This window comes from Cyprinodon tularosa, unplaced genomic scaffold, assembly GCF_016077235.1.
Source record: "Cyprinodon tularosa strain WSP-4 unplaced genomic scaffold, ASM1607723v1 ctg208, whole genome shotgun sequence".
NCBI classification, from domain to species: Eukaryota; Metazoa; Chordata; class Actinopteri; order Cyprinodontiformes; family Cyprinodontidae; genus Cyprinodon; species Cyprinodon tularosa.
Genome location: NW_024038770.1, coordinates 1,002,906 through 1,028,347, shown reverse-complemented (window position 1 = coordinate 1,028,347; position 25,442 = coordinate 1,002,906). Strand labels below are relative to the sequence as shown.

Genomic DNA, 25,442 nt, shown 5'->3' with positions numbered 1-25,442 from the left:
TACATGTAAAGTTTGGCAGAAACTATCCCAGATCCTTCTCTGGTCAATCAAATTTAAAATGTGCCATATACATTGTTTATAACTGCTTATATATTTTGCATGTTTTTGCGGAAGTGGAGTTATATTTGATTTTCTATTTTAAACACAAGCAGGTCCATCCAGACAATGCATTATTTTTTTTGTTCAGGTACAGTAATATTGTGAAAGTAGGCTGTCATACGAGGTGATCTCTGAGCTACTGTAGCTTTTTAAGGATAACTCGAAGAAATTATGGTTTCTTTCACAGCTAACAAATCAGGATTGGCTGAAGCACCCAGAAAGTCAGCGGTAAGTGAGTAGAGAGTCCTACTGATTAAACTGGGTGTGATATTTCCCTTTACTGTCTGTGTTAAGTCTGAGAGTTTCATGTTGCCTACTGGGATGCCACTGTGTGAAAATGGTGAAAGATCAGCTTTAATGCTGCAGCAGAGTCTAATCAGAGGGCAGTCTATCGTTCTGGGGGAGATCTGAATCTTAATAAGACTTAATTACTCCTACAGCGGGTCCTTTACTGCATGCTGAGAGCCCTAATACATCAGATATCATAAGCAGACAGGCAGTGAGATATAAATAGCATAACTAGACATACTGGAGTTTCCTGCGACTAGTGATAAAGTGAAAAAGAAATTAAATTACTAAAAATCTAGGAAGAAATAAAAGACAAAAACCACAGGAAGAAAAAAATTTGAAAAGTTTGAAATGAGACAGAATGAGGCCGTGCTTTTGACATGATAGAGGAGTAAAATATTTCCTGGCTTTGGGCTCAAAGAAAAGAGAATCCTGGGAGAGCTAAAATAGAGAAAACAAATAATAAAAAAAATGAGAAGGCATCTGAACACAACCCAAAAACTGTTCAGGATGGCAGGGGTATAAAGAAAATAAACCAGAATAAAAGCAGGGCAAAGAAAACAAGATATGAGCTCAGAAGCTGAGCAGGTTTGGAAGAGTGACTGAAGACTGAAAATGTTAACAGCTTGTTAGTGAGATGAGGAATTTAAAGTTTCCTTGAAAAATTTGTCAGATCAGTTAACCATGCTTCTTTCCTTTTTTTTTTTTACTGCTTGAGCACATTTAACATATGATCAAATTGAAAAAAAAAAACTTATCAGAAAGTTCAACTTTAAAAATATAAAATATCGATCCAGGCCTAATTTACCAAATAATAAAAAAAAAAACATTTTGGTAGCTCTCCCTGATTTGATCCATTGTGTGGTTAAAAAAAAAAAAAAACTAAATCTGAGTCAAATTTTGAAAGTCGATGTTATGGATGCTCTCCAGCCAGGCTGACTAAACTTGAGTTATTTTGTAAATTAAAATGTAAAAAAGTTCAGTCTTTAGAAGTGCAGAGCTGGTAGAGCTATAACCTGCAAACGTAATCTCAGCAAGAGGTGGAACTACAAATCACCTACAACTCAAGGAGGACTGAATTAAAATACAATCTACTATTTAAAAATACCTATATACAAATTTATCTACAAATAGAATTCACAGCTAGGTATCCTCATCCTCTTCCTTCCACCTATGAACTACAATGGAGTCTGTCAATGTAACTTGACAAAATGTGAAATAGCTAAAATGGTGTAAAATCTTTTGCAAGGCGTCTTAGAAATCTTCCCAACCAGTAGAGACTCTGGTTGTTTTGTTTACCTGTGTGGAATAGCTGAACTAATGGGAATGAGATGTTTTAGCTCACCTTTACTGATACAGGAATATGTAAAATCAGGACATAGGATCAGTCAGTTTGCAAAAACAACTTCTTACTAAAATAACATGAAACAATATGAAAGATCAAACTCAGCCATATAGTTTGTAGTCAGTAAGAAAATCTATACTGAGTAATGCTTTGATGACATTGAGAAATGAAAAGCAGAATTACCTGAGGTCTTTACTGCTGGCGTCTCCTCCAGCACCTTCTGATGGTACAGTTTCCCCTTGGCCCAAAAGGTCAGAGTCCCTGCTCTCTTCTGCCAGCAGATCAGTTTCTCTACACTGCTCTATGCGAAGATCTCCATCACCAGGGCTGCTACCTGTGTCTGGTTTGTAGGTAAAAATAATGGTAGGCTTCTGGGTGGGATCCTCAGGTTTGGCCTCTGTGAACCAGTGCTGATGTTGGTTGGGTGGTGGTGGAAGAACATGGATGACAGTCCCATCAAGCCCAACCAGCTTGCCCTTCTCTTTGTCTTTCTCTGCCTTCTCTCTCTGATCATCATCATCTTTCCGCCGGCGAAAAAAGCTCTTAAAGGAAATCCATCTTTTAGGTTTGGAACTCTCAGCAGACATCCGTCTCCCCTCCCCACCGGGGCTCGATTCGCCTTCACCAGGTCGCGATGGGGAGCTGGAGGCGGAGCTCTTTGTCCAATTACCAAAATGTCTCTGTAGTATGTTAGAAGCATGATAAGGGGACGATGTGGACCTCGGTGGTGGGTAGGGCGCACTGGGCTCTGATCTGGAATTGGCGAGTGGGACAGCAGCAGACGCACTCTGGGATTTTGACAAAACCTTTGAGGGGTTTTCTTTTTTCGGCTTGGAAAGACAACTATCAGTGCCAGAAAACAGAGACTTGGGTCGTGTAAGGGTCTCCTTCATGGCATCAGGAGGGAGGGCGTATAACTCCTCAGAGCTCAAGGGTTTGGTTTGTGCTGAGGGGGGCTCTGGAGGAGACTGTGGAGGCTGGATTGATGCTACAATCTGTGACAGCACAGCACTGGCCTCTTCTCTGTGACTTACACCTGTCCCCGTAGGTGCAACTAATACTTTATCATCATCATTTCCACTTTTAATGTAGGGGTTTGTAACAGCATTAGCAGCAGGGCTGGTTTTAATTATATTTGCAGCAATGGCAAGACTGGCAGAAGAAACTGTTGCTGTAGTGGGAGAGAGGACCCCAGATGAGGAGTTCTTAACAGTGCTTGTTAGTGTGCTTGGATCTGTAGTGGTTCTACCCTGCAAACTTGGCACTACTTCAAGTGGAAACTTCGTCTCCTCAAGCAAAGCTTGCTCTGATGCGGCCTTCCCAGAAAGTGTTTTCTCTGTAGAGGAGGACTGGACACTCTCGGAAGAACCAATCTCTTCATATGTATGGCTTGCAACCCTACCACTACCCCCTTTTGTTTGTAACTGCTCACCATGGAGGCCCAAGAAACTCTTGTAAACTGCAAGATTGTCATAGGCACTCGGATTGATAACAATAGGTACCTTCACTGCATTCTTGGAGCTCCGGGCATAGGCTGGCTCATCTCTGATAATAATTGGAAAAGGAGGCATGCCAGCATTATTAAAACTATTGAATTTTATCTCAGACAGGTTTGGAGATTTTACGGGTACAGTTCTAGAGGATGACAGTCCTGCAATGGGAGAAGTGGGAGCTGACTTGTGACTGCAAAACTGAGGAGCAATGGACTGGCCAGAACTACTCCCAAACCCTGGATCCACTCTGGGTATCTTCTGACGAGGACTTGTGCTTGACGTCCATACTTCTTGGTATCGTATTTGTCCAGTTTTCTTTTGTGACAGAGCAATGGATGAAGGTGATACTGATCTTAAAGGAGAAGTTGGGGAAATGGGAGTCACAGGAGAAAGGGGCTGGACTGAAGGGGTGCTACAGAATGATGTAGGACTAGAGGGTTTTGGTAGGTTTTTGGGTCTTGGCAACGGATCTTGTTTGTTTTCCTCTTTACTTGCCATTGATGCAGAGACATCTACCACAGTGTAAGGCTTACAAATCAGGGACTTTTCCAAATTAACTACACGATAAGGTTTAGCCTGCTCCTCTGTAGGGCTGAAGCTTATAGTAACTGGTTGTCCAGGAAGGGCTTGAGGCATTGGCATCCCTTCCCTACCATCTTGGTCCTCTAATCTAATTGCTAGCACTGCCTTGTGAGTCTCGGCCAGCCTAGGTGGACTCAGAGCCCTTTTTGGAGACTCCTTGTTTGGGGGGGTTGTACAAAGCACAGGTGCCTTAGAAGATGTGGGCGAATGCAAGCCATTTTTAAACACACTGCTTCCACTACTGGAAATGGTTTGAGAATCTTCTTGCAATGATGAAGATGATTCAGGAGAGGTTGTGGATTCTGAATTTGAGAGGAAAGCACTGCTTTGCGTCTCACGAGGTCCATAGGGGAGAAGGCTTCCATTGGATGGGTATCCATTCAAGATTTCATCATAGCTATCATCGTAGTCCACCGCACAAATTCTCTGTAAGGAGCGGTTTCGAAGGGGCACCGTATTCCATTTTTTCCCTGCTGCAAAGGGCACCGGAGACAAGGTCGCAGCACGGAAATTGGCAAATCGTGGCTGGCCTCGCATACGGATTTCCATGGCTAGTAACTCTTCATCACTTTCATCCCAGCTCTCATGCTCCTCCTCATCTTTCTCAGTTTCACCCTCCTCATCTTCATCATCATCTTCATCCTCACTGGAAAACTCTGGGTAGCAGTAGCGCCCACCCTCTGAGCTAATGATCTTTGTACAATCACTTAGTGACACTCGTTTCTGAGCTCCACCTTCTGTGCTGCTGCTTCCTATAGCCAGGCAGCTAGAAGCTGGAAGGCCTCTTTCCAGGGACCTTCGATATGAGCTACTGATTCGCCCCCAAAACAGGTCTTTGGAACCAGACAGCAGCAGGGAGCTAGAGCCAGGGCCCAACCCAGCAATCTCTTTAAGGACATCCGTCAGTCCACTGTTGTTATTATTTCCACTGGGCGTCCTTGGGCTGAGTGGTCCATAACCCTCTATTTCCTCACTGTCATCTTCTCCTTCATTGTTATTGTTGGGCCCACCAGGCCTCTTACAGTTCAGTCCATTGCGATTCCAGGCAGTAAAAGCTGATGTTTTATCTTGTTCTATAACATTTGTTTGCTGTTGAAGATTGCCATCTGAATCCAGTCCTGGAGATAAGCTGGGGAGCATCATAGTAGGTTTAACAGCAATGGTTGGCTTCTTAGCGACCGGAGGACGGATGTGTCCTGGACGTGCAGGTCCGCCCCCTACCCGCTGGGAGTTGGCAGTAAGGTTAGAGTTAGCTCTGGATCCTGCAGGAAGGGGGGGTTGCTGCTGGTTTGAGGGTGGCCTCTGTTCAGATGGGGGCTTTCCCCCACTGCTCTGCGTCAAACAGTGCAGACTCTTTGGTTTAAAGCAGTTCTTGCACTCGCCTGGTTTCCAAACATGCTCAGTGAAGGTGCTACAAGCTGACATGGCTGCTGGTCCAGAGGGCAGCCTGCTAGGTCAGTGCACAGGAAATCCCTCCATGAAGCCAGGGCGCAGAGGAAAGGACTGGAGAACAACAACGATGAAAGCTGCACCTGAAACACAAAACGGGAAAGGAATTGCAAACTGTTAGAGGTAATTGGAAACAAAATAACGGGTGCTTCCTTGAGAACAAAACTCACTTGATAATCTATTGTTAAAGTAATTCTTTATGACAAAAGCAATAAATATTTATCAAGCAACACAGAGCAATGAGACGCATAAAATAAAGGCACTCCAGAGAGTAAGAAGTGCAGATAAGAGGGAGGTTTTATTGTAAAAGCAGTACCACAATTCCTCCACAGGGTGGCAGACTCTCCATTTGCAATGTGAATCCCTTTTAAAGTGCAGTGATTTGTCTCCTAACCCACTAATTGGCAAATATAAGAAATAGCATGGAGAATAAAGGACAGGAGATGGTACCTGTGTAAAGGCTAGACAACAAGAAAAACTGTTCCCCTGGAACCACTGTTGTAATTTTTACCATGTCTGATTTATTTCTGAATAAATAAACAAAAGCTCTACATTTTCAATCCTCATTTGAATTTAATTTAAATAAGCAATCTTAAACATAACAAAAACTCTGCTGAAAACACAGGTAAGCTCTTGTATTCTATTAATTAACCTAACATTTTACTACAACTGCAGACAATCAGAGCTAAATCAGCTCAAACTAATTTGCGTCAGGTGGAGCTGTCATTTCAGTATAATGGCCTATGTCAGATGATCAAAACCCATCTGACATAGGCTTTGATCATGAAATTTGCCCTGATCATCAAGCTCTATAATATGTGAAAGAAAATTAAAACTTATCTCCTCTTTTCTCCTAATTTTAGTTTTATTATATATATATATATATATATATATATATATATATATATATATATATATATATAGAGAAAATAATTATCCAAAAACATTAATCCAAAAACATTAATCTCAACAAATGGGCTAAAAGGGAATGTATATATAAACATACCTTAAATGCATAATAATTTTTATAAACCAATATGTTACACCTACTTCCCTTGGAGCATTGCTATTGGCTTATCAGCAGACACTGTGGTAGCCTCTGTCAAACTGTGAAATGCCTGAAACTGTTAAATTTTTAATCCCAGATTATATTTGCTCAAAAGACAAGCAGATGTTTTTGAATGACCAAAGTTTTTTCCATAAATTCTAATATTTGCATATTTCATCTTTGATCGATCAACACCTAAAGTCTTAATACTGCCATGCAGCAGTGCTAATGAAATTGCTTTGTTTTAGAAAACAAGATGTTGAGTTAAATATCAAAGCTCAGTTTGTGATATAGAAAATCTAAGAAAAATGTATTTCGGTAAGCAGAATTAAGTCTGAACTCTCAATCACTTGTATTTACTTATACAGACCAGTAGATTTAGACTTATCTTCACTTTAAGAACCTAAACAAATATTTTAAGCCATGTTATGTAATTAGTTCTTGCTACATTTCTATATCTTCCTCCAAACAGCTCCTGGCAGAGGCCTAACCATGAAGAAAATTTAAAATTAAAGCTAAAAACAATTGTTCGGGTATTGTTCTTTTAAAGAGTGTAACTCAGTTCGGAGTTTACCACCCACCCTTTAAACTATTATATTACATCAATTCCAAATGAAGCCATGACTCATGTTTAATCTCATATCAACAGATGACTGAATCAGTCTTGGAGTCAGATCCTGTGTAGATAGACATTAACATGAGAACATCCCGCCCAGCAGCAGACACACTACAGCAGGAACTTTGCAGGCTGCATGGTAAAGGGTGGGAGAGGATTTCTCCTGCTGCAGCACACAGTGTTCATCCTTCCAGGGAGCCCTGACCATCACTCCAACAATATCATTTAAAACACGTCAGTAGTGCGATATGCTGATGAAGGTTCTCAGTCATCCAGGTCAGTCATTCCGTAAAAATTCAAAAAATATCCACTGGACTTGGTTTTCAAGATTTGAAGACGTTTCGCCACCTCTCCAGGAAGCTTTCTCTGGAGAGGTGGCGAAACGTCTTCAAATCTTGAAAACCAAGTCCAGTGGATATTTTTTGAATTTTTACGGAACGTCAGTAGTGCCATCAGACAAACCAGGTGAGAAAACATGGAAGGTTCTGCAAGTCAGAAATGTCCCCTTGGTTGTTTTGAATTGTTCTTAAACTGTAAATTTCTTTTATTAAAAAAAAAAAATGTAAATTCAATGTTTAAAATCCACCAATATCTTCTTAGCAGCACATCATAGAATATAATCAAAATTATTAATTAAAACTATGTTTTTCTTAAATACACAGATTTTTATTCTGTATTTGTGGGTATAAAAAAAGACTTCGGTCAGGTTGGAAAATCTAGGTTTGATACATTATTAGTATCTACCGTTGGAAGATTACAACAGGTAATAGCAATCATGCATCAATCAAGAAGAAATATATTTTTTCCTCTCTACGCTCTGCATGTGATCTTCTGAATATGATTCTAACAGCTAGATGCAATTATGCAAAGCAACTAATGATGGCTTTCTTTTCTGATAAATATTATAGAAAATCAGGTATTACAGAAGGCTCCAGGCCCCTTTCATGAAAGCACAAGCTATGAGTGAGGAATATGGAAACTTTTTTGTCATCCACGACCGACTTTTTGTGTTTTCTCATCTGTTCATAGATTTAATTCAACATGAAATCAACAAGCAGGCACAATCTGGTAGTAATTTTATTTCTCACCATGCTTCAATAAATAACAGGGCCACATTCTACCAGAGATGTCAGTTGATAATCTAACATGGTGGGAACTGTAGGTGTTTATCACAATTCCCTGCTCACAGCTAACATTGGAGGTGAAATGAAGAAAACAGGATAAATCTACACAGAAATGTTTGAAAAAGCAGAGCCTCTTTCTGACTAAATATATTTTACATGAAATACTTTTTCTCCATTTTTTTTTATTTTTCTCTTATTATGCAAGTTAGCAAACTCAGCGTTTTTTTTTTTTTTTTATGTTTCTATAATTCACTAGCCTCTCTGTTAGCCATGGGAGTAACTCATGTCACTTGGCCATTTCGATAGGGCAAAGTCCTTCTTGATGATGGAACAAAAACCACATGGGGAAAAGAGGAAAATAAAGCAACTTTCGGCATGGCATGGTTTATCATTATCACTTGGAGTAGTTTACATATTTCAGAAATAATTGCTGGGATCTTAACGCACAATTATCTCTCAGATTTATTAAGAAGAATCCTAAAAAGAGGAACTTTCCAATTGTCAGTATGCGTGGACTGGGTTAAGTCAGGGATGACTGACATGAAAATCTTGGCTGATATCAATATCCTGAGCTGCTTCAGCATCACATAACCAAACGAGCACCACATTACAAATCCCTTCAGCTCCTGAAACATAAACAGCAACTACATTAAAATAAACATCGGTTGTTAATACTGACCAGCTTTTACTTATTAAACTGATACCAATACCATTTGTCCCTAACTGAAGGCGATATACAGTCCACAATACTTCAAAAACCATCCAGTTCTTCCAAGGTATCTGGAGAACCATCTCTGAAGAACAGGTGCTGTAAGCAGCTGAGGGCCCCACCAGGTGGACCCCTGTGAGCTAAGAACAGGCTCCCGTTTCCTCAGGTTGACCAAGGACAGAGAGCCACAGGTTTAAAAACACGGCTGCTTTGGTGAGTCTCTTCAGCTGCTAAAGCAGATGGTAAGATTACAATTTATAGTAAACAACAAGAAAGCACATATTAATCCTGCTTTGTATCAAAGACAGAGATGATGATTTTTTTGGCACACTTTGATGGATACCTTTACTAAATCACTTAGTATTATCACAAAAATTATAAGCTTTGTTTATAATTCTATTTTTTATCTGTACAACTGTCTCCATCTTTTGTAGAAAAATATTGCATTGTTGATTGAACAACTACATTTTATATTTTTATTAAAATCCTGCTGCTTTAACAGTGCTTTGTTAGATTAACAACAATATTTACATAGACCTTACTTTTCTAATCAGCATTTGCTGCATATATTTCATAGAAATATTTTGCAAACTTGTACTTTTGTACGCAAAATGAGATATTTGATAGTGGGTTTTTAAAAATGGTCCTTTTAAACATTTCTTCATTTTACAATCCTTGGCTGACCATAAGAAGGAACTCTCTGGAACCATTTTTTATAGCTTATGGAACACTCTCTATTTTCCATGTTCAAAAATGTACAACGAAAAAATCATTACATTCAAAACTGCAGGATTTTGAAAATGTTTCATGTTTTCTTTAAGTTTAATTTTTGTTATATAATTAATATATACTTGATAATTATGTGTTGTTAATATTCTGTACCATGATTTCTAATTTTATTGGTATCGTTTATAAAAATCTACTCGTGTCTACCATGCCATCACATCTGTTATTACTTTTACCCTGTTTTATCACTTTTTTTCTCCTTTGTTTTTCTGTGATTAAAACAAACTACATTAAACTAAACCCTATACCAGTTAAGCCTGTCTAGAATGCATCAACTAGTTGCACTAGTTTAACATGATTGAACAATCTCACGCTTATTTCTTGAACATGAAGAGTTTATTGGGAACCATTGGCCTTTGAAGTCACCAAATTTCAACTGATTAGAGCTCCTGTGAAATGTAGTGGAATCACAAATTCACGTTGTATTGTTATTGTGATGGCATCAATGAAGCCATTATCTTCTAGAACTCTCTGATACCAACAAATATGGAGCGATAACCTTTGAGAAATATTTTGGACACATTTTGCTGCATCTGTGCTTCTATTGAGCTGCAATTTCTTTACCTTTGTAGTTGCATAATTGTTTTTTGTGGCAACATGCATGTTTAAAAGGAGAAGTCCAGTCATATTTAGAATTCAAACTTCTGAAAGTATTCTAAATAGGAAATTATTATATACTGTTCAATAAATTATGTTTTTAATTAAAAGTAATTTTTTATTTGAATGGAGACATCAATGTTCGTCAAAGAACACTACTGCCACCTAGCGGTTTGTGACGTCACGGTGCCGAATCGGCTGTTGATCAGGTCCCAGTGCTGTGTCTGGTGTTTGTCACAACGTGCCAATATCCAAGTCATCTTGAAATCCCTCTTCTTTGAAATGTGGGCTACATATTATGTGTTTTTTTCTCTGGCCAGCAGTTCGATGGCAAATTCTCCCTCTTCAAGTTGGCAATCATACGAAGAACCCGTAGTGGATCATGAATCGGAAAGGGGAAATACATTTTCTTTTTTCACTTTTACCTAATGTATTACAACATCCAACTGCTATGCACATAGGCATTGTCAGTTTAACTATAGCTGTCGCAAATTTCAATGGTGAAAACCTTTTCCGAAATCTAAAATAATTGTTGTGGATTGAAGATCTGTCCAGTAGCTCCCATTGATTTTGCTTGTAAAGCGAGGGAGAATGGCGCTAGGCTTACCGCACCGTGACGTCACTGCTGGAAGATGTTAGAAGTGAGATGTTACTATATTTGGGCAAAAATGGTTGCTCCCAGACTCAGCGACTGCAACGAAAATTATTGCTTTAATATTTTTACTGATTAACGCCAAATTCATTGAATCACTACATACGTATTAGTTTTAAGTGTAGATAATGATACATTGATTATTCCAGGCTGACCGGACTTCTCCTTTAATGGTATGCATCCATGCATTGCCAGAACGCCCCCTTATCTTTGCGAAGTTGCAGGGGACTGGTGCCTGGTTGGACATGTTGGCTCACAATTACAGAGGCAAGAGAGCCTAAGATCAACGGGCAACCAGATCAAGTACCCATCTCTAGCATTCTATCTATATCTGAAATTCAGATGCATTTGTCATCGGGTAGGTTGGTCCACTACTCTGCTGCAGGGTTAGGATCTTCACATTGACACTCAATACGGCTAGCATCTGGGGTCACAGGGAGCCATTTGGGAATGGTCCAACATTGTTTTCTTTTGGGAGGGGGGGTTCTTAGCCATTTAAGTGCTTTTAGCTGCATGTTTTGGTCTATGTCCTGCAGGGGCACCTGTTATTGATGTTGAGTTTTGCTCTAAGATGCTTTTGTAGTCTAGAGATTTTATTTTACACTCTACATTTTCAATGTTCCCTGTGTAAATGCAGCCCAGTAGCCAAATCCATTGATGCCTTTGTCTCTTTCTTTTAAAATGCATCTCAAAGATATTTGTATCTTTGAGACAAATTACTTTACATACCAGCCACACATATGGAAAATCAATGCTAATTTACCTTAAAAAATCAAATACATTTCAGTGAAATGGGTTACTCAGGGGGATTTTAACTGTTAAAGTCTCAATTTCTTGACTTCTCTGAACACTGCAGACTAAGATGGCATATGGGATTCAGGGTAGGAAAACAATCTGTGACCATCTGCTCCTGATCTGATTGCAGCAAACAGGGTCTGGTTTTGTGCAGAGGAGATAACGCACAACACCTGCTGCTCTGTGCCGCTACCCCCAAAACACAGGCTTCATGAGACCGACACGTGAGCCCCCAGATTTGTACTCCTTATGAAAGCGACTGGTGGATCAAAACTATGTTTATGGAAAGCTGGAAGGATGACATAATATGGAAATCAGTGTGTGACTATATGAATACAAAGAAATAGTTCAGGAATTTAGCGTAAGATAAAGCAAACTGTTCAGTATTGCAAACACTAATGAAACCTTAAATCACCACAACTATTCAAAAAGCAAGGAGCTTCTTTGTAGAAATTCGGAATTTGTAGATGTTCAGATTAACCTAAGATTTTCTGATCCGTAATCCCTGACATTATTTCCCTGTAGCGGAAATAGGATATGACACGGACATTTTTCTAGCCTTTAGGTTAACAAACAAGCACAGTGAGATGCATTCTAAAGAAGATTAAAAAAACAAAAGCTATGGCTAGGGAGCTGTAACAACAGAGTTGCATCCTGGGCTCACAAAGTCTCTGTAAGATCCATTTAAATCCCATTGGGTTGTTAGGAGGGAACCCAGTTCCTGTCCTACCATCACGACAGTGGCGTTGGATGTAGGAGTTTGCCCTGAAATCGAAGGGTTGACGGTTCAAGCCCCGACTCTGACTTTCAGTGTCGTTGTGTCCTTGGGCAAGACACTTCACCTGCATTGTCTACTGATGGTGGTCAGAGGGCCCGGCCCAGTGTACGGCAGCCCCGCTTCTGTCAGTGAGCCCCAGGGCAGCTGTGGCTACAATGTAGCTTGCCACCATCAGTGTGTGAGTGTGTGTGTGTGTGAATGGGTGAATAAATGTTATGTGAATAATAAATGTGAATAAACGTTCATGGTTAACTTCTCTTGCTTCCCATTACTTAAAACATCTCTCATCTTCTGACTTTCCACCATGTGCAAAGCAATATGCCATCTTAGTTAAAAGACCTCCTGACTCTTACAGTAACTATCCCAAACACATTCCCCACTGCTCCAACACCCACCTTCTCCACATTCGCAAGACTCCATCCCAAACCAAAGGAGACTAGGAATCCATATTCATTTCCAAGTGGACACTACCTCCACATCTGAGGGCTCAACAGACATTGAGATGTTTAATAAAACTAACTATTTTACTGGTGTAACTTATTAGCATGTTAAGGTCCCTGTTTTTGAGACACTATTCATTATATTGACTGGACACTTTGAATTTATTTGCAAATGTAGGGTGTCAGAAAATGTACTATTATTTTTATTAGATCATTCGAATTAAGTGAGAGGGAAGAACATAAAACGCTAAAAGATACATTACAGTCAACAACTTTTGTGAAATCATTGTTTATCACTCAGATGATTACTGTTATGTTTTGAGGCGTTTTCCGGAAAGAAAAGTGTGTAAAAGTTTTACATCCTGACACCAGGACCATTTTTTTCAATTAAACTTTTCTACACTTGAGGCCTTTCTTATCATTTATCCCATCAGTTATAGTTCATTGAGCTGACATGCTAGAGAAATGCTCATCTTAAAGGAGATCAAGCAATAGAGAGCTGTCTGGAAATGATTGCAAAGATGTCACCATGAGTTTAGCAACCCTTATGTTTTAGCTACATTGTCTCTGCACCATTTTCCAGCAGGTCAAATTGATTCTGACTCAGGAAGAAGTGCCTTGTGACTGGCTTCAGGGGAGAAGGGGGTATTGCATAACAGTGTTTGAGGCAAGGATGTGTGAGTGTGTCATTTCACAGCACTAAATTGGAGGGCACATTCAATCCAGCACAGTCAAAATGATGTTTGTGAACACAACAGACTGGTGGTTTGTATTGGCAGCACACAAAGACGGGTACAGGACTTCCACAGACGGTATTTCAGACAGCTACCCAACTGCCACACATTAAAAGGATTTTAAAACTTTAACAGCAACTTCTCTGTAAAAAAACGACAAAAAAACTCCATAAGTGTTGTGGGCATTTATGCCACAACTTACACCAATTTAGTTTTCTTGTTTGGGTAGCTAGAATATATTCAAGATAATTAAGAACTAACATTTTAAATTATTCTTTATATTTGGAATTGTTTTGATTACATTGTTAATTGTTAAAATTAATTGGTATTAATTTGAGTAATTAAGAACACACGGGGTGCTGTGTCGAATGACATTTTTAGTAATATTTTTGTCTTTGCTTTTACAATAAGTCAAGTTGGAAGTGCGTTCAATACCAAAAACCACCTGTTACTACCCACAGCCTTTATTGGAAATTTTGGTGTTTTTTGGAACAGAAGGCCGCAACAATAAGCTTTTATCTCCTCATTGGCTGATGTGTGATTCCTCTATGAAGTAGACCATGGTGATCAGAGACTATTTCAGGCTGTGGTGTACAAAGTAAAATTGTTTGAGGTAAACTGATAAAACCATAATGTAACAAAGCATAAATAAAAAAAATGATCTGGCTTCAATATTGAGAACTTTGAAGTCAATATTTAATAGCTTGTGTTAGTAATTTAGATTAGCTCGGTCACCTGTTGCTCACAGTGAAGAAAATACTTCATATGATCGAGCCAGCGGACAGTACCATACCCTAGAGTTAAAAATCTGAGAAACGGTAAGAGCGGTTTGCTATTTTGGGATTATTATGATTAAAAGAAAAAAAAAAATACACAAAAAACAACTCCAAAGCACAGGATAACTTTTTCGATCATCCAACTCTGATACCCCAAATTAAAATAATGTGCAGCTAATTGCTTTAATTAAGCATCAACTTACATAATAGGGTGCAAATTGGCAAGAATTTATTGATAAAACACGTATCACGATACATGATATCGTTTATCCCAATACATTAACAAAGATAACATATTGCGATTTTTATAATAATAATATAGCTCTGGAAAACCTCACAAGAACTTGTCGTTGCTCTGCTGCTGCTGGTACAGAGCAGCTGTATAAAAGGCTCCTTGGCGGTGCACTGCCAACTAGTGGGTGAAGGTTTAGAATTATATAAAAGTAAGACATTGAAAAGGATGTTTTGCCTATCAGTACTTTTTTAAGTACAGACAGGCTTATTTAAGATAAATCATGCTGTATTTTGAATCGATACCAATATTATGAAATATCGCAATATTTGAGAGAATCAATTTTTTCTTAAACCCCTGGTTAATAAATTTAAGAGTAATTTCAGGTTAAAGCGGAGCTAGGTTCAATGGATCATCCTGAAAGGAAAAGTGTGCGGTCCAGCTGCAGTTGCGGTTCAACTGAACATATAGGCTGGGCATGGAAGAAGATGGCAAGAGACCCAAAGTCCAGAGATCAGATTGAAAGAAACTGGAGAAAGAAAAATTGCTCATTATGCATTCCACAAATTTGGCCTTGGTGGAAAATGGAAAGAAGAATTGGTGAATTATTCACTTTTGCAGTTTGCAAAAAAATATGTTGGGGACAAAGAAAACACATGTTGGTCCCTGGTCGTGATGGCATCATGATGCAGCAACATAAAATCCTAAAAGAAAATTGCATTGAAGTTTGTGATGTGACAAAATATGCCCAATTTCACTTTTTGCAAGACACTTGACAGTTTTAAAGGTAAAGCAAAAAAGGGTAGGGTGCTGGTGAACAATAAAGGCAATGAAAAGCTTTAGGATAATCTAAGAAATAATTAAGAGATGCATAAAAAAACTGACCTTTGTTAACATTTAACATCAGGTTATGAGTCAATCAGCCCAACACAGAGAGCCAATGTTTTTCCTCCTCTCGGAAATGTTAGTGCTCAGTATTGAATCTAATTTGCAACAAAGAGTTTTAGTAAGGGACAGTGGGAGCTCCTGCCTGCTACATATTGAGAAAACGAAGCTGAAACCCAGAGCCAGGAGCTGATGGGACCTGGAAGAGGCTTTCAATGATAAAGTCAGCCGCTGCAACAGAGGCATAGACTGCATTACTATGAGTGATACTACCGTTATTATAAAGGTCACCTTTCATCTAATCCAATTCAATGTAGTGTGCATTAAAGGCTTTACTGAAAAAAATAGGAAACTTTTATTTTTCATGATGACATGAAAACAAAGTGAAATCAGTTTTAAATCCAGATACTATCTTTTAAAATGGCAGTGGTAACCTGACATGACAAATTCAATGTTTTAGGGTCAAATCATGAGAAACTGTTTAAAGCTTTATCAGTATGTGACTGGTTGACATCTGTCATTTTAAAAACAACATATTGAAACTGCAACAATGGCATGGATGCTCATCTTTAGAGGGTGCAATAAGGGCAGGCTAGTGTGGATAGCCATCCAGGACACGACAAACTACTGAAGTCAGTTCCTGTGGTTCGTGGTTCAGGAGGTGATTCGTGGTTTTACAGTCTGTCAACCAGAAACGGACCCTGTTCAGGAACAAGGACAGCCCCATTTTTACAGTAACGGAACAGCATCAGACAAAAAGTACAAGCCTCTGCGATTCATTCAACCCTCCCCCATAAACTAGTTAGGGTTAAGCGAGATATAGGCCTACCACACTCCCGCTGCCAATGAATCATGGACTTCCTGAGTGATCAAACTCGCAACCTTAGAGATGGCAACCACTTCTCCACAACATCAGCCCAGATCCCAGTACCTACAAATGCATTCTTACAAGGGCTCAGCGATAAACCGTGATTTTTTACCGTTACCGTCACTCACTTCGATAACTTAATTCTGCCATTTTGCCTGAGTGCAAGGCTGGCTGGTATTTCTTTCCCCTATAAGACACTGCAGCATGGGTGTAATCACAATACTCCACTAATCCAGTCAGAAGCTTAAACAAAGAGAATGGCCCAGTAAAGAAGCTTCTTATACAGCTGTAAACAAAATTACATCAGTTAATCCTACGGAGCTGAGGGAGAGTAGGGATGAAGCTGAGCGCGCAGAGAAGAAGCCGAGAGTGCATTTTCAGAGTTGAGTTCTTACTGCACGCTCAGTTCGGTGGGACCAAAATTACGCAATAGACGTTGAGCAAAAGAACACGAAATGCAAAGTTTGCCTGAAAACTGTCGGGATTACCCGAAGTAACACATCCAATCTCCACCACCTACAGCGCAGCCACGCAGTTGAGTTCAAAGTTTGGCAAAAGGCTCCATTACCTTTACGCAAAGAGGTAAAATTTTTCACCTGTTCAATGAGACATTGTTGAATGTTTAAACTTCAATCAGTACAAGACCCATCCATCCATCCATCCATCCATCCATCCATCCATCCATCCATCCATCTTCCTCCGCTTATCCGGGATCGGGTCGTGGGGGCAGCAGCTTAAGAAGGGAGGCCCAGACTTCCCTCTCCCCAGCCACTTCTTCTAGCCCCTTAGGAGGAACCCCAAGGCGTTCCCAGGCCAGCCGAGAAACATAGTCTCTCCAGCGTGTCCTGGGTCTTCCCCGGGGGCCTTCCCCCGGTGGGACGTGCCCGGAACACCTCACCAGGGAGGCATCCTAACCAGATGCCCGAGCCACCTCGACGTGGAGGAGCAGCGGCTCTACTCCGAGTCCCTCCCGGATGACCGAGCTTCTCACCCTATCTCTAAGGGAGAGCCCAGCCACCCTACGGAGGATACAGTACAGTACAAGACTTTAACATTTAATTGAAAGTAATATGTAATGTGATTTATTCAATAAAAAAAATATAAATAGATCAGTTGCATTTCCTGCACATGCCTTTATTTCTGATAGAGGAGCCGGAGCATTTACAGTACCGACATTTATCGTTATCAAGGTACAACTGCCCAATTAATCATGATACTGATTTGAGGTCATATCGCCCAGCCCTAATTCCTACCACCACAGTAATAGCATGATGAAGTGCGTTGATAACACCATGGTAACAAGCTCAGCAAGGGGGGATGAGTTTCACACAAGGCTGTCAACATTCAATCAGTCATCAATGATTACTATGTAGAGAAGGTGTCAGACTTCTGCTTCTAAGAAGTCCCCATCCTAGGGAACCCACACTGCAACCGTGAAGGGTTCTCAAACAGAACAGCCTCCTTGAAACACTGCAAGGTAGAGAATGTCCTGGTCTACTCTCTGTGTTTGGTGTTCTAGCTCCATAGAAGAAAGCTCTTAAAAGTGTATTTAAGGTTGCCAATAAAGCTGCGGTTCACACTGAATGCAGTTTAGCTGCTGTGCAGATTTGGTGCAGGTGTGCTGCAGAAAGTCCCCCAAACTGAATGCTGGGTCTAGGGTGTCCCAGCTGCGGCTCCAGGTTCAGAAACTGTAATCAGGAAAAATGTTCATGTGGGTTTATGCTTTTTTTTCCAGGAGCTGCATATAAATATCCCATCTCATGGTCCAATAGCCCTAGCTTGATTGGAAGACTGCTGCAGCATCCAGCCAGACTTCCTTCTTGATTCCAAAAAAGTAAAAAAAACAATCCACTGTACTTTTCTAAGATTCTAAGAGTTTCTAAGATAGAAGACGTTTCGATTCCCATCCAGGAGGCTTTTTCAATTCCTTTATGATCCATGTGGCTTTGGTAACCCCACCCACACTCCACCGTGGCTGATGTAAGTGTTCAGGCAGCTGCAACGTGTTCAGTGTGATCTCAAATAATATGTTTGCATGCTTACCGTCTCGGAAAAGTGAAGAAAAGTCCTTCAGATTACACACAGGGCATGTGCTGTTTAAATTACTGTATTGTGGCAGCTCAAAGTCTGTTGTTAATAGAATTTGATCAATTTTTTTATCTTTTATCCATCAGCATGCTGAATGCTGAGTGGTCACTCTGACCTTTTAAACTTGATTGTTGCAAAACAAATATTGTTTTCTTAGGCCTTTTTTTAAAGACAGTTTTGAGTCAAATTCTGCTGAGGGTTCAGCATGACAAAGTGAGAGCAACATTTATGGATTATTCAATGTTGTTGTTTTATAATTCCCTGTGCTCTTTTCTTCAAGTTTTAATTGTTCTTTCAAACTAAGCTGCTAAACTTTGTTGAGTGTCTCACCGTTTCATTCACAATAAAGATTGCAATGTTTTATTCTACGATTATGGTAATTTGATATATGGTGAAGTTGGATGTCCTTTTACCATTGAAGCATAAAACCTCATCTTGTCATGTAGCACGCTTGATCCAGAAATGCTTACTACCTTCTGGAGAATCCAGAGACCATAATCAGGGTTAGGTTGAGAACTGGCCACAATCTACAAATGGTGTATTTCTAAATTCCAGTGGTGTCAGAGGCTTGCATCTTTAGCTAGTGGAATAGGTTCACTCAAGTTAAAACTCCTCTTGTCAAAAAAAAAAAAATCATGATTCACATTGTAGTGTGTAAATGAGACTGTATAACCCCAGAGGTGGGCGGCGTAATCCAACAAGCTTTTATTTCCAGGACTAAAGCCGCTTCATGGATGAGTTGTTTCACACAATATAGAGTTTCAACCCAATTTCAGTGCAGTTGTTCCACTGAGGGGTCCTGACAAAGTGACTCCACTGTATGTCATTCCAGCCTCAAGGAGTTCTCCCAAAAGCACAACCCTCATTAGCTGCTCAATTAAACATGTTAAAGAGTTGTAATCACTTCCCAGCTAACATCAAATGAAGTAAAGCGTTTTTCAAACCCAAACCCCTCAGGAAAATCAAAGCAAAGCCTTCTCTGGTGAGATGGATAGTTTAAGATATGTATTGAAATTGACAAGAACACAAGAATCTTTAGAGCAAAATGGAAAACAGTTGGGTGGCTTAGAAACAGGAGCTTTTAAATGGACTAGATTATGGTTTCTTGTTTGTTTAAATCAAACGTTAATCGCAATATTGAGGTAGCAATAAAGCTACAAAAGACAGCTACATACAAACACTGATGTTAAGAAACCAGTGAATCCTTCACACACTATAATTACTAAATTAGGAGTACATTTCATACTATTGAAAGGAGACTGTTTGTAATTAAGAACTATTTGCTTAAAAGAATTATGTGCTTGAGATTTCCTCTCAGATTAATAAAGCAGTGAGTCATTTCGGGTTAAAAAGCCTGATAATAGGCCCAAGATAGAGTGACACAATTAGGTAGAAAACAGAACAGCACAACTACAGTAGTGACTTAGTGTGTGACCTACAGAGGGTCCAAGAAGCACATTTATGACCAAAACAAATCTAAGATCTACCAGTATAGAAAAGGAGAACAAGACTTTTGTTTTTCCTTCCAGCAGCATCTTGTTTAAAGGTTAACCTAAATATTTTATAGAAGCAAATTCTCCTGTAGACCATTATTATTGAAAGCCTCAACGAAATTGATGAAACAGAAAGAGAAACAAAATCTAATAGAGCAAATTCTCCAAAACTGGCTGGAGATTTTTAAGCCTTATGATGATGTATGTTTTTAATAAAATGTCATGTAAACATGATATGCTGCTCTTCCTCTAACAGACTAATTTCGGGGTGACAAAAGTTTCCTAAAAATGACCTGAATTGAATATTTTTACAGAAGTATTTTATGAAGGGACATCAGAATAAAGGGGTCAAACAAACAGTAGAGACACGATTTTTTTTTTTCTATTCTGTCATTTTCATCAGTACATAATCATGTTAAAATTTGTCTTGGTGATGGAAAAAAAAAAGGATGAGTGAAAACCTCAGCAAGGCACCGTCCAATTCCTTTTAGGCTTTTCTATTAAGAACAGATCAAAAATCATAAAGCCTTATAAAATTTGTGAAGACAGAGAGTAATGTAAAGCCTAAATCACCTCATTAAAGGAGGTTAACTTAGAGCTCGTTCAGTGACAGCTCTACCTTAGACAGAATCAAATGTTCAAAGATTATAGGCCAATTTATGCTTCTGTCGCAAAACTGTTGCTGTGCGCAAACACGCTCCCCGTGCAGGTTCTGCAACTGTCGTTGCACACCTAAAAAAAATCCTGAATACGAGTCGGACGGTAACAAACCCATGCAGACCTCAAGCGGAAGTGTGCAGACAAAAAGCAGCTGTGATTCCGGCTGTCTGTGTGGACAACCTACGCCTGTGACGTGATATCTTGCAGACGTGCCATTGTTGTTCTGGAAGATAAACACTCCCGCCGGTGCCGCCAAAGTTCTTGTGATTATCCGCCAAAGTTTTTGCGAGTTCTCGAATAGGCTCCCCCTTGCGCTTTGAAGGGAAACTGCTATGCTTCCCTAGAAATTTCCGACCGATGGTGCAGAAGCATACCAGCAAAACTGGTTCATGACCAGACGCAAGCGACATTTGATGTGAGCGGTTGCAGAAGTCTAATCTGCCCTTATTACTGTCAGCACTCACAGATACACACTTAGACTAAATACTAAGCTACAGATATAGGTTTTGTCTTCCACATGTATGAATATCTAAGGGATACTTGCAGCTTTAGAAGCTTTTGATGTTTTCTTTGTCATCTATTGTCTTCCTTTTGCTGTTGTGTTGTCTGTTTTCTGTTCCTCTCGTCTCATACAGGTGTGGAAGCAGACTCTTAGGAGTTACTGTACATCTTCAGTGCCTAATTTTAACGTTTTGTTTTTATTTTCTCTTTTCATGCACTCTTTTCTGTCTCTACCTCCTTCTCTCTTCCCCTAGTTCTTATCTGGTCTTTATTTATCACCTCCCTTTCTGTCTCCGTTTATACAATTTTACTCCCTAAATAATTCAGATTAAGTTTCATGTACAAGTACCAAGCAGAACCTTATGGCAACATCCATTATGGTCTGCTCGTGAAAGCAAATCTGGTGGGCTATCAGCCAACTCTGGGACATTTATTCCCAGAGCTATATCGGCAAAACTGGACACAAAAAAATAAAAGAAAATTACTATTACTGTCAAAACAACATCTTAGCTGCAGTAGAGTTGCTCAGTTATCTATCTGATGCATTTCAGGAGTTTAGTTTCTTTAAGATAGGGGATATCAAAACTGGGGATCAGATTTTTTTAGGAGAACTTTCTAAATTCACAATCTGTGAAAAACCGGATTTATCAGCCCTAATAAAGTATAAAACTCTGACTCCTCTTAAGGCGAGGGTATAGAGTTTCTGTTTATGTTATGCAAACAAGGCAGGTTAAAAGGTGAAATATAGCAATGCAAAGCCATCTCTTGGATGAGGTTCAACTATTAGGCACGAGCTAAAGATTTATCTAGTAATAAAATAAAAGTGAGCCTTTTTTTGGGATTTATGAGCCACATAATATGGTAGAGACAGTCTAGAAGCTGTGATAAAATGAGAAAATACAGAGAGCAACTGGGGGGTAAAAAGAGGGGTGAAATGAGAAAGCAACCACATTCCTCTGTGGTATTTGGTATTGTGCAAGCTCTGGGAGAATGCTTGCAGTCTGGCCTGGGAAAGAGCCAGAGCAGGTCTCTGGGGAGAGCAGCCTGCAGAAAAACACCAGCAGAGTGGCAAAGCAGACAAAGCCAGATGTGTAGGAGTCACAGTACACACAAAGAACACACAGGGTGAACAAAAGGGACACATACACACAACAAAAGAAATGTAACAGATTCTGAAAGCAAGATGACTGGTTTTATGGGATGTTTCTGTAGGAGCAGGGTTTTATGTAGACAACTATATTCCATCCATGAGGATGACGATCTACTTCAACTGTAGACGGGTCAAACAAGGGGTGTACAGATTGTTAGGACAATAAGGAGAAAAATTATCCAACTCCACTATAAATCACAAAAAAGGGGAAATAAGTTGTGTATTTTGTTTGTTTTTGTTTTGTGCTGGCTCTTTTTTTTTAAATCCTTTTTTACATTTAAATCTATAACTCAAGTTTAGTCCAGAAGCCAGGCTGACTGTTCAGGTAATCAGTCATAAGCTCAGAGTAGTAGAACTGATTGACCTCCAAATGTTCAAACCAAACACGTAGTTTCCCTGATCGTGTTAACGGATGGTTACAGAGCTGCCAACACTACTTTGTATTTATATAACATCTCTGATTACAATAACTATGGAGCAGAGAAATGTTCAGGGTGTTCCACACAAATCTGAAAGGTGAAATGTGCAGCACAATATTTCCCAGAACAGCTTAGGTCTGTACTGCTGATCTCTTCTCAGAGACAGCCATCATCTAGGCTTTACACATCTGAAACCATGTGTAGAAAAAATAAACCAATCATTCTTTCATGTAGAATTATACACGGCAGATAGTCACAGAAAGTGGAAAATCAGAAGTTTCCACATATTTTCATTACCCCTTTCAAAGCCCAACATTTCATTCAAACATTTGTTTAGGTTGGTTTTCTTAACATTCCGGAAATTTCAGTAAAACAAAATTAACAAAGGAACCACAGGTGGAGTTTAACCTGAATAAAATTGTCTAGAGACCAAACAAGAAGTGATTTTCCTTTGCTTTCTTTGTGTATGTGTATGTATATATATATATATATATGTATGTGAGTGTATGAGGTGAATATCCCTCAAGACTCATTTTAGAATAAATAAGGAGCAAATATAAAGCTTTTTTGTAAAAAAATTTTTCCTTCATTCTAGGGATGCACGATATAATCGGCCCCCTATCGTATCGGCCTTAAAACTGAATATCGGACATCGGCCACCCCACCGATATTTAATCCGATATTTGATCAGCTTCTGAGTTTCTAAAGTCTAAAAAAAAAATAAAAAAATACTACTAGTTCTTCCTCAAAAACTTCTTTTTTACAGACTTAAAAACGTCTAAAGACGAGGGAAAAAATATTGATACATTAAAATATCACAATATCTTCATACGCTGATATATTGCCATTTAAAAACACCATATCAATCTCTTTTACTAATGAAATATGTCATCATTATGCTACGAAATCCCCCGAAAATCCACAAAATTTTGCCATATTTTTATAAGTTGATATATTGACGCGGTATCGATCTATTTTACTAACAAAATCTCACCAGAAAAATATCACGAGAGTTTGTAACAGAACGATGAAATTTCACGAGATTTTGAAAGTAAAATAGCTCAATACCCAACCCAGTCTCATGGGAAAATGTAGCCCCACTACGTTGGTCCACACTGCAAAACGTAGTGGAGGTACATTAATGGCCATTTTTTTGTGGTACTGTTACGTTTCTTCTACCTATACGCTTTCTATTGTTTTACGTCATAGTCACGTGACTTTCAAGATTCCAGCTGGAGAAGAAAAAAATATATTTAGATGGCCGACATTCGCTCATTTTTTGTGGAAAGATTAATAACTTGAGTTTGTTTTTGCATTAAAAAGAGTTTTGATTACATTTCTAGTGAGAAATGTATAGTTTGTTACCAGAATATTTACTCAGGGAATGTACATATTCACTTGCTTGTTCGTTTCTTGCAAAGATTTTTCAAGATAATGTGAAACTGTAACATTTTGGTATAAACATGGCTGAGATTTCTCTAACTTTTAGTGGGAAAATCAATAATTTCAATCAGTTTCTGCATTTAAATGGGTTTTTGATTACATTTATAGCGAGAAGTGTAGGGTTTATTTACATAATATTTACTTAGTGAACATACATAATCACCCGCTTGCTAGTTTTTGCTACGTTTTCGGATCTCGTCAGGATTATGTGAAATTGCAACGTTTTGGCTGCTACACATCGCCTAGCATTTAGCTGCCGCCCCGATTCAACATTGAATTCTTTGTGATTTAACTCCATCTGACGGATCAAACCCTCGCCACTGCGGCGTTGCGTCTCAGGTTGATTTTCAGATCAATGCATTACGTCGTGGCATACGGGAGAAACTAATTAAATTAGTTAAAAAAAGGATCATGGGTTAAGATCGGATGTGTTTTATTTGGAAATCTACCGGATCCTTTGTGCATTTCACTTCCTGTTTGGTGCGATCTCATTGATGGGTTTTGACCAGATTTTGACCAAAGAGGAACTAAAAAAAAACAAAACAATTTAAATACACAACCAGCATATCTGGAATCAGTGACAGAGAGCATACATAATCACCCGCTTGCTAGTTTTTGCTACGTTTTTCGGATATCGTCAGGATTATGTGAAATTGCAACGTTTTGGCTGCTACCCATCTCCTAGCATTTAGCTGCCGCCCCCGATTCAACATTGAATTCTTTGTGATTTAACTCCATCTGACGGATCAAACCCTCGCCACTGTGTGCGTTGCGTCTGAGGTTGATTTTCAGATCAATGCATTACGTCGTGGCATACGGGAGAAACTAATTAAACTAGTTTAAAAAAAAGGATCATGGGTTAAGATCGGATGTGTTTTATTTGGAAATCTACCGGATCCTTTGTGCAATTAACTTCCTGTTTGGTGCGATCTCATTGATGGGTTTTGACCAGATTTTGACCAAAGAGGAACTAAAAAAAACAAAAAACAATTTGAATACACAACCAGCATATCTGGAATCAGTGACAAAGAGCGACTGGGACCAGAAGTTTATTAATTTCTCCCCACTGATTTCCATTCAAAATGTTTTCGCTCCCACCGGGCTCTAGGGAAGGGGCGGGCATACCGCCACCTACTGTTCATGAGTGTGTAGCAACATTGTTTTACATCTATTAAATTCTATTTTTAAATTTTGTATTCTGAAGATAAATAAATAATGCTTTCCTTAAACTATAAATATCTTTTATATTTCCTTTATTTCCCAATAATCCTTTAAGACTCCATTCTTGGCCTGTCCTCTTTTCAATTTCTTCCTTTCAGGTTCATATGTTTTGCAGTTCATCAATACATCTGCATTTTCTATCTCTCCACATCCTTCACATTTATCATTATT

General features: G+C 39.2%; 1 protein-coding gene across 5 annotated transcripts in view; it reads right to left on the bottom strand.

Annotated features, from left to right (window-relative positions):
- The window catches only part of peak1 (pseudopodium-enriched atypical kinase 1), a 126,135-nt gene that overhangs the window by 21,474 nt on the left and 79,219 nt on the right, over positions 1-25,442 (bottom strand). For all 5 annotated transcript variants that reach the window (XM_038285202.1, XM_038285201.1, XM_038285205.1 and 2 more), the window contains one exon: positions 1,916-5,339. In XM_038285202.1, coding sequence (XP_038141130.1) covers positions 1,916-5,232 — 3,317 coding nt within the window. In that variant the 5' untranslated portion in view covers positions 5,233-5,339. The remainder of the gene's footprint in view (positions 1-1,915; positions 5,340-25,442) is intronic.